At 44.4% G+C, this 12,014-nt stretch overlaps 1 protein-coding gene across 1 annotated transcript; it reads right to left on the bottom strand.

The window, feature by feature from the left end:
* Positions 1–10,726: 10,726 nt before the first annotated feature.
* LOC137146735 (olfactory receptor 6P1-like) lies at positions 10,727–11,659 on the bottom strand. The gene has a single exon (XM_067538223.1). It carries the CDS (start codon positions 11,633–11,635, stop codon positions 10,727–10,729), a length of 909 nt encoding a protein of 302 aa, XP_067394324.1. The 5' UTR covers positions 11,636–11,659.
* Between the last annotated feature and the right edge of the window lie 355 nt (positions 11,660–12,014).

The raw sequence follows: 12,014 nt of genomic DNA on the forward strand, positions 1-12,014 counted from the left end.
CTGGAGAATGGGAGATCCACAAGCTTTATCTGCTTTTAGTGACCAAAGCAAGAGTCATGGTGTGCTGAAAAGGATTGATAGACTGTTTTCAACTAAAAAAAGGCACACTGGATGGGATTCTCTGATCTTTTTGGATGCTGCCAGGGGAGTTTCCAGATACAAGACAGAGTTCCCCAAATCCACTTGGGTCAACCCCGAGGAACTCATGAAGACAGTAAGAGACTGGCAGATTACGACTACTCTGCTACCATTTAGACAGCACAGTCTGATCCAGCTGTAATGTATTTTATCTGCTTTAACCTCTCGATATTTCTGTCATTTCTTTTTCTTAGTTAAGAAGTCTGCAGTTGGTTTACGAAAGAATTGGGTGCTGTGTTGTTTTTGGTAAGAACCTGAGCACCCAATAATCTAGGATGAGCGACCGATCCTTTGGGGTTGGAAGAATCTAGTTTATATGATTTCTGGTTTTCATAACCCTTTATCACAAAGTCCTCTTTGTCTGAGGTAAAGAGAAGCTAGAGAGTATAAGGGGACCATCTGTGACCATGACAGTGATATATAGTGATCCAGGAGCACACTTTCACTACTGCATGGTGAAATCTAATGATGGAATGTACCCCCAGTCTGGGGTGTCTGCCCTGGTTTCTGATGGTCTGACCTGAGTTTGGCACACTTAGCTCTGAGCCACTCCAAGCACTGTGACATGAACTCCTTAATTTAAAAAAAATAAGCAAACTTAAGGATGAGTTTAGCTGTTAGCCATCAGTGATACTTCTCTCACGTTACAATTAAGCACCATATATATATATGTGTATATATATATATATATATATATATTTAGATCAGTGCCTTAGATCAGAATATTCAAAGGAGATGAGTTTTAAATTCATAATCATTGAGTGTTTGGACAAGAAGTTATGACAATTTGAACCACCTGAATTAGTTTTTTTAAGAAAACCAATTGTAATAATCCATTGTAACGAAAAAGGCCAGGGAAACGGGGCATGCTAAAATGTGTCAAGTCAAAACAGCTCAAGGCTCACAGGCAATGTTCATCATGAAGTTCTTGTAAATGAGCTATGGAGTAAGAAAGATTCACATACATTCTTTGATGAATAACACCAAAGAATGAATCCTTTCAAGGAAATCATTGATCTGGACATCAACAGTCATGAACAAGAAAAAGGCACAATAATTGGCTTTTATTATCTAGGTATCTAGCTATCTAGCAAGCTAGCTATCCACATACTCTGCTTTTACTTAATGTGAAAGTAAGGTACACAAATACACACCAACCTGGTAGGCAACGCTTTAAGGTTACCTTAGAAGATGTTTTTGAAAATCCCACTGAGCACCTAAATATGTTTAAAAATGGAAATTCTGAATAAAGTTAGGATTCACAACCCTCAAAAGGACGTTATTGAAATGTTTTGTTAAATTCAATATAGTAAAATATTAAGTATAATGTAAAATAAAATATCTTAAAGTATAGATAATGTATACATATAATCATGTATTACATATTACATTTTAATATTTTACAACGTAATAGAACATACAAATTATAAGAACATAAGAACAGCCATTCTGGGTCAGACCAATGGTCCATCTAGCCCAGTATCCTGTCTTCCAACAGTGGACAATGCCAGGTGCTTTAGAGGGAATGAACAGAACAGGTCATCATCGAGTGATCCATCCCCCGTCACCCACCCACTGATTGTTATTGTCATGATTGCTGACTCTGCCCTTCACACCCCCTTGTATTTCTTCCCCAGGAATTATCCTTCCTGGCAGATCTGCTACACCTCAGTCACCCAGCCCAAGATGCTGGTGAACCTGCTGTCGGAGACCTAGACCAACTCCTTTGCGGGCTGCGGCGCTCAGATGTTTTTCTTTGCTCTCTTTGGCATCACGGAGTGCTGCCTCCTCTCTGTCATGGTGTATGACCGATACGTGGCCATATACCATCCCCTGCAATACACCCTCATTAGAAACCAAATCCTCTGCGCTCAGATGACAGCTGGTTCCTGGACCATTGGTATCCTGCTGACGTTTGGACACATCCTTTCCATATTTACGCTGCCTTTCTGTGGGTCTGATAGAATCAGTCATTTCTTCTGCCACATTCTCCCTGTGATGAGTCTGGCCTCCACAGACACCCGCCACAATGAAGTTGCTCTTACTATCCTTACGGTGTTCCTTTCGCTGGTTCCATTTTTGCTCATCTTCGTGTCCTACAGCCGCATCATTTCCACCATCCTGCAGGTGCCCTCGGCTGAGGGCAGACGCAGACCCCTCCCGTGGTCTGATCTCACCCCTTCCGTGAGTCTCAGGTTCATCAGCGTTTCCGGCTGGGTAGAGTCGCTCCTTCCCTCTTGCTTCTTTCTGTCCGTCCTGTTTGTGTCCATGTTCGGTCTCTCACTGCAGAAAGCAAAACAGTGCTGTTCACCAGGCCCCCGTCTCTGTGCCATGGGTTTAAACTGTGATGTTCCATTCTCTAGCTGCTTGTTTTCCCGGGGCAGGCATAGCAATTCATTCAAAGACCATAAAAATCAATGACCCCCAAAAGCCTAGTCTTGACGGCTGTCAGTGATGGTCCTTCAGCCAGGTGTCAAAGACCTGTCCCAGCCAGGGCAGCTGTCTGGAATCCAGCACAACGCGCGGCCCCTGAGAGACAGCAGGAATGTGCTGTCAGCTAGGCAATATGTCCACAACACAGAGCTTAGGATTTTATACCGTCATATCCCTCGGAGTTACACAAGCAAGCAATAAACCAACAGCCGGCAGAACACAAGCAGAGTTTATATGCCCAAAAGGAGATGACCCAATGACCTCATCAAGTTCACTAGACTTTGATCTGGCTGCTGCTTTTCTGAGGAAGGTACTGAGCTAGCCCAGGGACTGGTGGCAGTATAGAGACCTGAGAGAGACATAGGTAGGTAAACAGATTCCGAGCTTATTTCCACTACTGTAAATCTACAGTAACTCCATTGAGCTGAGTTTGTGTGTGTTAGAAATAACCAAACAGGTTGTCCAGGGTGTGGATTAAGGAGACGGAAACCTTTATTGCCTGCTCGTTCCACCTCGACGCCACGAGTGAGCAACGAGGGGGTTACTATACAATTCTTTTATCCATACCTGTATGTAAATGTATATATTTCCAGCAACTCCCCATAGAACCTTATTTAGTTACATTGACACCTATAAAATGAATGTTAACAACTACATGATGAACACAATTATACCCGCCCCTGTTCATTATTTACAGGATCACCATACAGAGGGCAGGCACATCACTTCAAAACCTATTAATTTTACACTAACATTCTTTGAAGTAAAGACATGCAGGGGGGAAGGAAAATAATGCTTTCTTTCAACCCTGGCCTTGTGCAGGAGTGGTGATAGTTAGCCGCATCCCCTTCGCAGATGGCCAGGAAGGGAGGGAAAGAAGAGAGATAACAGACTTTAATTAGAATTCACACCAATTAATGGAAACAAGGTTTCCCCGTGCCATGACCCCGTTCCCTGTAGCTTAGACCTGACCATTTGTCCAGCTTTTAACTCTTTACTCTTCTACAGTGTGCATTTTTGACACTGTAAATACCTCTTTGCATGTAAAGAGATTGCAAAGCATGTTCTCACAGAGACACTAACGTCACCTATTGATTACATTTCTATACAGACAAAGATGGACCTTTAATTTTTAGTGGATAACCACGACCCTGTCAGTTTCTGCAGGGAAGCTTTGATCTCCTTGTTTCTCATGCTATAGATGATGGGATTCATCACTGGAGGCAGCACAGAATAGAAAACAGCCACCACGAGATCCAGCCGTGACGTGGTGCTGGAGAGGGGTTTCAGGTAGGCAAAGTAGCCAGTGCATACTAACAAGGAGAGCACAGTGAGGTGAGGCAGGCAGGTGGAGAAGGCTTTGTGCCGGCCCTGCTCAGAGGGGATTCTCAGCACTGTGCTGATGATCTGAACATACGACACAATTATAAAAAGAAAGCAGCATAAGCCTGAGCCCACAGTAAAGACAATGACCCCCGTTTCAGTGAGGTAGGAGTCAGAGCAGGTGAGCTTGAGTAGCTGGGGAATTTCACAGAAGAACAGATCCACTTTGTTGCCTCTGCAGAAGGAGACTGCAAATGTGTTCCCAGTGTGCAATGCAGCACAGAGAACACCGCTGGCCCAGGCCCCGGCTGCCATTTGGACACAAGCTCCCCTGTTCATCACTCTCTCGTAGCGCAGTGGCTGGCAGATGGCGACGTAGCGATCGCATGGCTCAGGTACTGCTATGCTGTATTGTTTCCCTTGTGACTTTGTCTCTGTGCAGTGCGGGTCAGTGACAATCAGGACACCTGGGTTCTGTCCTTGGCTCTGCCACTGACCTGCTATATGACCTTCAGCCAGTCACTTCCCCTCCCTGGGACTCTCTTTCCCTCCCTCCCTTTCTCTGCCGGGTCTACTAGGACTGTGTGTTCTTTGGACTCTCTTTCCCTCCCTCCCTTTCTCTGCCGGGGACTGTGTGTTCTTTGGGGGACGGGCTGTGTCGTATTATGTGTATATTCTGTGCACCTCGTTACAGTATTTGTGCTCAGCTGTCAGCAGTGATGGAGCCTGGATATGGTGCTAGACAAAGAGGTTTCTAGTCCCAGAGACCTCCTCCCTGTCCATCTAAGCTCCATGTCAGGATAGACAGATCTGGCTGCTGGGTGCAACTCGGAAACTGGGTTCAAAGCTCCTAGTCCCTATAAAACATAATCTGTGGGTATCGGCTTTGCCATTACTCAGTTTTACTTTCCTTTGAAACAGAAATCAAAACAGATGCAATAGAATGAATGGGATTCCAGTTATGGTGTTATTAAGGTTCCCCAGCCTTGTTTGAAGTTTAAGTCTGGTTGGAAAGTTTCAGTTGAATTTTGGTTGGTTGGTTGGGTTTTTTGGATGGAAAATTGTTTTTTCAGCAAAACACTGTTCTCACCATGTGTCTGCTTTCCTTCAAGATCTGTGATGTTTTGTTAGAAAACTGAGTACTCAGCAAGCTGCCTCGTTTTGTTTTCATCTTAAACTTCACACTTTTCAGCTGAAAGTTTGCAGTTGCCTAAAAAAAAAGGGTTTGGAGTTTTTGATGAAAAATTAAAATTTTCCACTGGAGGAATTTTTTCACCCCTGACTATCCCTAGTTGTTTGAGTAACTTAACAGTGAAATCCTTAGTGAGTTCTGACAGCAATTCTGATTCACCGTCTTAACCGTCTTAACTGTCCCTTGTATGCTAATCCCCACACATATATTTAATGGACATTGCACACTGGCCTCTGTGGATTTTTCCCAAACAGGTGATGAATCCGGTCGTCCAGCTCCAGGATTCTTCGGTCATTATCTATCTAGGCGCCAAGGACACAAGTGTGTAAGAGTCCTTTCACCCCTCACTCTCAGCATGACCTGACACAACTAGACTCAGACCGGTTGCTCTCTGCAGCTGAGCAGTGTGTAGCTGGCTTTGAGCGTCGCTGGCATTAAAGGAGTGATGCTGCAGGAAGGTGATTTACCCATGTCTATTTCCTAAGGGCTTGTGGGACTCACTCCTGAGAGACCTGAACAGCTCCGAAGCAGAGGCCCAGAGGCAAAACTTCACAGACTCATTAATTTTAAAGCCAAAAGGGGCCGTTCTGCTCCTCTAGTCTGACCCACAGCCTAGCACAGGCCTAGGATCTTCCCCAGGGTTTCCTGACTCCAGCCCAGCTTGTGTGCTTTCTGTGAGCCAGGTTTACCAAGGGATTAGGGCACCTAAAGGTGGAGACAGGTATATACTGGGATTTCCCAAAGCTCCGAAGTCTGCGAGGTAGCTAAATCCCATGGACATTCAATGGGATTTAGGAACCTAACTTGCTGAGGTGTTACTGCAAATCCCAGAAGATTGATATTAGCCTCTTTAGATGCCTAAACCCCTTTGTAATTCTGGCCCTGGGTCTCACTTGGCATCTTCCAAGGCCTGGACTTCTCCTGACTTTCAGAAATATGAAGGCTGGGATTTGCAGAGGAGCCTAAGGGTGAGTAAGGCATGCATGTCTTACGGGCCTAACTCCCTTTGACTGCCTTGACAATCCCAGCCTACAACGATAACAAGGGCAGCCAGGCAGTAGGGGTTATAGAGAGGAAGTCAAGTCACCTGAAGCTCTTGTGACCTCCACCTAACTATGCAACAGAAAGACCTCATCTCTCCGTGCCTCAGTTGCCCCACCTGTCACCTGGGGGAGAAGACCGGGCACTGGAGGAATAATTCATAACGGATGGCGTAAGAACGGCTTATGCATGCCTCAGTTTTGTTTGAGCTCTGCCTGGATTTTCATAGATCTGGGGGAAGGACGAGTCACGTTTTCTTCAAACAGAAATTGCCTGAGGCCCTGCAGTCAGTGTGCTGGCATTTCTCTGTCTGTCTGTGTTTATCTAACACGCTAGCTTTTGAAAATCACAGCCGACCAGATTCCAGAATGTCAGGAAATGTTCTAGGCTCTTGTATCTCTGATTAGTTTCACCCTAACTGTCAATTTCATTTCAATGCAAATCCTGCCCAATATCAGTTACCTTTCAAATTTCCCCTTTTAGCATGAAATTTTCACAGCACTCAGCGCTGACCTATCTCTGTTCTCCAGGAAGGTATTTCAACACTTTTCTAAATACCACCTTTACATGCTAAATTTAATATTATTTTTGTTCAGGAACGCAGATAACTAAACCAGTCGGCCAACCACCAATGAAGAAACAGTTGCAGATCTATATGTATGGTTCAGATCCATTTTGCATTTAAAGCAGAGATTCCGCCCTTGTGTTATTCCAAGATAAAATAACCTGTGTTAACCTTGAGGGTATTTCCAGTTCCACCCAACATTACGATGCAGTAAAAGTTGATTTCATGCATCAGTCATTCAGAGTAACGTCCAGTAGAAGGAAGTTGTCATTATCCCCGAATGAAGTATTGGAAACCAGGAAATTGACAGGGTGAAACTAAAGTGAAATGCAAGGATCTAGAACATTTCCTGACATTCTGGAATCTGCTTGGATGCGATTTTCAAACATTCCCATGTTAAATAAACACAGACAAACAGAGAAATGCCAGCACACTGAGTGCAGGGCCTTGCGTGGCCCAGCCAGTTAGATCAAGTTGAATTTTAAAGACACATTTTCTGTTCCCTTTCCTGGGGTGAGGCTCTGGAAGTCTGGATGAGCCACTATTCCAGCTGGATCCCCAGGGGGCAGTTCCAGGAGGGCGGAGGGATTTCCTGCCCGGCCTGGGCAGAGGCAGACGTGCCTTTTTCACTCCCCTCATTCTGAAGGCTGGGCCCGGAGCCGTGTCACAAGGCTGTGTTAGCTGGGTACATGCTGGGAAAAGCCCTGAGGCCCCCACTCAGGCCGGTGCAGAGAGGGGATGAGAGCTCGCAGGCCCCCAGCCCGGCTCTTTTTCTCCTTCCCCTCTCCACCTCTGAACCTTGTGTACCCCGCTGCGGCTGGGCTGAATCTCGCCCCAGGGGGCCCAGCCGAGGGACACCCCGTCTCTCTCTCGCTTTATCCGGGGGTCTCTCGCCTAGTCAGGGTCACCGTCCACTGGCGGAAGAGGTGCCTGGAGGTTGCGGAGAGTCTCGCTTGCTCAAGTGGGGACGGCTCCGTCAAAGGCAGAGTCGAGCCTGCCGACATCCTCCGCTCCCGCGGGGCCTGTCCGCCAGCTACCTCGTCCCTGGAGCGCGGGGTGTCCCTCTGCCCCACACGGAGGGAGCCCTCATTGCTCATTGTACAACAGGGGGGTCAGCTAGCCTCCTGTACAACAAGAGCAAGAGCCTTGTGTCCGGCAAGTATAAATGGGATTGGTTCCCCCCGGGCTTTGTCTGTGGGTCTGGAAGCTCAGGAGGGGGCCGCCCCTCACTCCCAGGCTGGGGTGGCCTCATGGCCGGAGTGAGACTGCTGTTAACTCTGCCCTGAAGGGCAGAGACTGGGGGGCACACAGACACTCCTAAAAGGTGATTGGGAGCAAAGGTCCCTTTGACTCTCAGTTAGCACATTTCAGTTCAAAATTTTCTTTTTCTTGCTTTCTTTTTAAAAATATTCTTTTTTTTTTTTTTTTTACTTTTTTACATTTTTTTTTCTCTTTTTATGACTTCCCCTTTATTTTGTGTCATCTAGCTCTTAATTTTTATCTTTTTGGAAGTTTGATATAATTTCATTTTCTTTGTCTTTATTATGTTAGTGTTATATCATTGTATTTATTATTATTTTTAAGTTTTTTGTATTGTTTTTCTCTTCTGATTTTTATTTTATTTTTGCTCTTTTAAATTGTGTTGTATTTTTTTTTTCTATTTATTTTTTCTTTTTAAATGAATTCTATATTCTGGCCAGCCCTTCCAGTTGGGGACCATTACCTCTCATTCCAGTGATGTCCTCCGGCCTCCAGGAAGACCACACCCCCAATTTACCCTGGTCTCTTAGCCAGGAGTGGGCTGCCTGTAGTTGGGGACAAAGGGCTAAGATGATCAGCGTAACCAGCCCAGTGTTGTGAGCCTCCAGGAAGAAGGGAAGCTAAGGGGGAGGTTGTTTGTAGGCCTCTAAATCCCATAAAAATTCCTATCTCCAGGAGTTAAATGGTTACTGGCAGTCAATGGAAGACTTGTTCTCCTGCTTTACTTTCAGGATCTGCCACATTTCAGGTGTTGTGCTCTAAACACTGAGTTACGGCGATACTCTGAGATCTGCGGCTTCTTGGTTGAAGCTGTTCCCGAGCAAATAACTAATGGGAGGCTCAATGGGCTGGTGAGAGAGAAGAAGAAAAGTGAGGAAATGTGTGGTTGGAGCCATTCATTCAGTGTCCTCTCCTTCCCCCCAACCCTGCTTCATCCATAAATGGCGTATGCCTGCCGTGGAGAATCATTGCTGGACTTAGACACCTACCTCAGTGAGAGGGAGGCTTAGGACACGGTCACTCTTTGCCTATCTTAGGTGAGGAAGGTGTAAGAATCCCACAGTAGCAGATATGGGATAATGTGCCCCACACATTAACTCCAGGGCTGATCTCTAATAGTTCAACGTTGATTTATGCTCTGAAGAATGAGGTTTTTAGCATTAAGTGTTATAACTCGGCAGAAGATTTTTGTCCATGTAAATGTCCAGTCCCTCTTTGAATCGTGCTGGATTCTTGGCCTTGATGGTTTCATGTGGCAGTGAGTTCCACAGACTAAAGTATGTGTTATGTGGAAAATATAACAATTTTATAACAATTTTGAATCTGTCACCTTTACATTTCATTGACTGGTCCGTCCTCTTGTTCTTGGATGATAAGAATCTCCTGGTCTTCCTTCTCTAGAGCATTCAGATGAAGAAGGGAGGAGGTCTAGAGCCAAATTTTTGAAGGCATTTAGGATTTTTTATAGGTGTTGTCTGCCTACGTGCTTTGGACAATCCCACTAGGAACTTTACTTCCTTTAAAAATGTGGCCTTTAGACTGGGATTTGCCAAGGAGACTAAGGGAGTTAGGTGAGTTTCAATGAGATCATAGAAATTAGACATGAATGAGTCTCATTCTAAGACATTTCTCCATCTTCACCTATCATTTTTGCCCACTAAGGGTTATTCCTTACACCATATTTTCTAGTACCCAGTGGACAATGGGTAGAATTAGGTGCAATTTTTCAGATGAATAGTTTCTTTGCAGAAAAATTCAGTTGTACTCAACCTGAAACTATTTGTTAATTTGACCCAATTAGTTTGGAGTGGGAAAACGTTTTTCAGGGTCAGCTTTAGGAGGATAGCATCTATCTCGTTAAGGCCCTTGTCTAAATGTGAGCTATCCAGGTTTGAATCCCTAGTATGAAGATGTGTGAAGCCACTCAGGGGTGTTTTGCTCTGAATGTCTCCTGGTGATGCTATTTCACATTGTATAAATGCCGCCATATTCATTGTGTCAAAGAGGAGACCAAGGGAGAATACACCCATAGCCTGGTGGTTTTGGAACTCCCCTAAGAGTTAGATAATTTGGAGTCACGTCCCTTCTAAATCAAGCAAAGTGCTGTGATTTCTTGATTTGCTGGTTGAACTAGAAAATCAGTGAGTCGTTAACTCTAATTTTGGCTTCCTACTGTCTCCCTTTAGTATCTAGTTTAGGCTATTTCCTGACAGCCTAATTCAAATATTTAAATGAGAGAGGCAGCCCAGCCCAGTGGAATGGGTACTGTACTAGAAGTCAGGAAACCTGGGTTCTGTTCCCAGCTTCCCCCTCTGGCTTGCTGTGCAAATTGTTTTCTTTTTCACCCTTTGTGTGTTATTTTTATTTAAATGGTCATCTCTTTGGGGCAGAGATTGTCACTAACATAGCAACACAACCAACACGCACAATAACCCGCAAACACACATAGCTCTTCACTGCAACTCACACCTCTTATTCGTCACCCGCCCGGGGTTTTCCAGCACCGCCCCCCAGACACAAAACAGCAAAACCAACACACACAATAGCCCCCAAACACACAGAATCCCTCAGCACAGCACACCCACCTCATTCACCACTCCCACAAATCCACACAAATTCCCCCAGACTGAGATGACCTCCTGAGGTCCCCTTCCAACTCTAATATTCTATGACTCTATGCATTGATCAGACATCCTGGAGAAAAATACAATATATCTTCAATTCTGAGCCCATCCCTGGTGAAAATAATAAAAAAAAAAGACCAAAGGTCATCTTCACATCTTTCTTGTGAAAGCTAATGTTGTACTAAAGAGCTTCTTCAGAGCCTCGTGAACTTCCCTGTTCTTCAGACTATATACAATGGGGTTTAACATTGGGGTCACCACCGTGTACAGCAAAGAGAGGATCTTGTTGAGCACCGGAGGGTGATCTGAGGTAGGCACCACCACATACATTGCAATCAACGTCCCATAGAATGTGCTAACAATGATAAGGTGAGACGAGCAGGTGGAAAAGGCCTTTTGCCTCCCCATGTTGGAAGGGATCCTGAGGATGGCCCTGAAAATAGAAACGTAGGACCCCAGGATCAAGAAGAATGGGAAAAGTGAGACAGATAAAGAAAAGAAGAACATAATTTTGTCAACTAAGTACGTATCGGAGCAGGCGAGTTTTATCAGGGATGTAATATCACAAAAGAAATGGTCGATTTCATTGGGGCCACTGAAATTTAAATTAGACAGAAAACATACGACGACTGATGTCCCTATGAAGCTACTTGCCCAGGAAACAGCTGCTAACTGCATGCAAACCTGTTCATTCATGAGTGTCATGTAATGAAGCGGCTTGCAAATAGCTAAATACCGATCATAAGACATGACGGTGAGAAGGAGGCATTCAGCAACGGCCAGGGCACCAAAGACATTACATTGCACCATGCAGCCTGTGAATGATACCATGTTATCCTTGGTTAGCAAGGCAAACAACAACCTGGGGAACAGATTGGTCGTGTACCAAATTTCCAAGAAGGATAAATTTCCTAGGAAGAAATACATAGGGGTGTGGAGACTGCGATCTGTCAACACGGTAATTACGATGAGGAAGTTCCCAATTATTGTCACAAGGTAAATCGCTAAAAAGACACCAAAGAGGACCATCTGTACTGTTTCAGTACTCGGGAATCCCATGAGGATGAATTCTGTGATGGCGGTTTGATTTTCTTCACACGTCTTTTCCAGGTAAATTGTTCCTAGAGAAAAATCAAATAGTGTAAGTTAGTATGTGTTTAGGCTTGGCAGAATGTCATTGTTATTAATTTAAGATTATGACAGCTGTTTATTTTGAAGCATTTTTAAAATTTTTATCGATTTAAATGTTCACATTTGTGGGAAATTATGGGGGGGAGGGTCAGACAATAATTATTTAAGGATGATGAGATTCAAAATGTAAAAGCTTTAAACCATTAAAACATAAATTATCAGTATCGGACGTCAAAATATAGAAAGTAAAGAGCATTAAATCATATTTTCGAGCAGCATTTTTCTTACTTTGTCTCTCTGTAAATTT

Source organism: Emydura macquarii, unplaced genomic scaffold (assembly GCF_026122565.2).
Source record: "Emydura macquarii macquarii isolate MOO-44397 ecotype Brisbane River unplaced genomic scaffold, CSIRO-AGI_Emac_v2 contig_479, whole genome shotgun sequence".
NCBI lineage: Eukaryota > Metazoa > Chordata > Testudines > Chelidae > Emydura > Emydura macquarii.

Excerpts from the sequence above, each read along its gene's own strand:
- LOC137146735 (XM_067538223.1), bottom strand. The coding sequence starts at position 11,635 with ATGGGATTCCCGAGTACTGAAACAGTACAGATGGTCCTCTTTGGTGTC.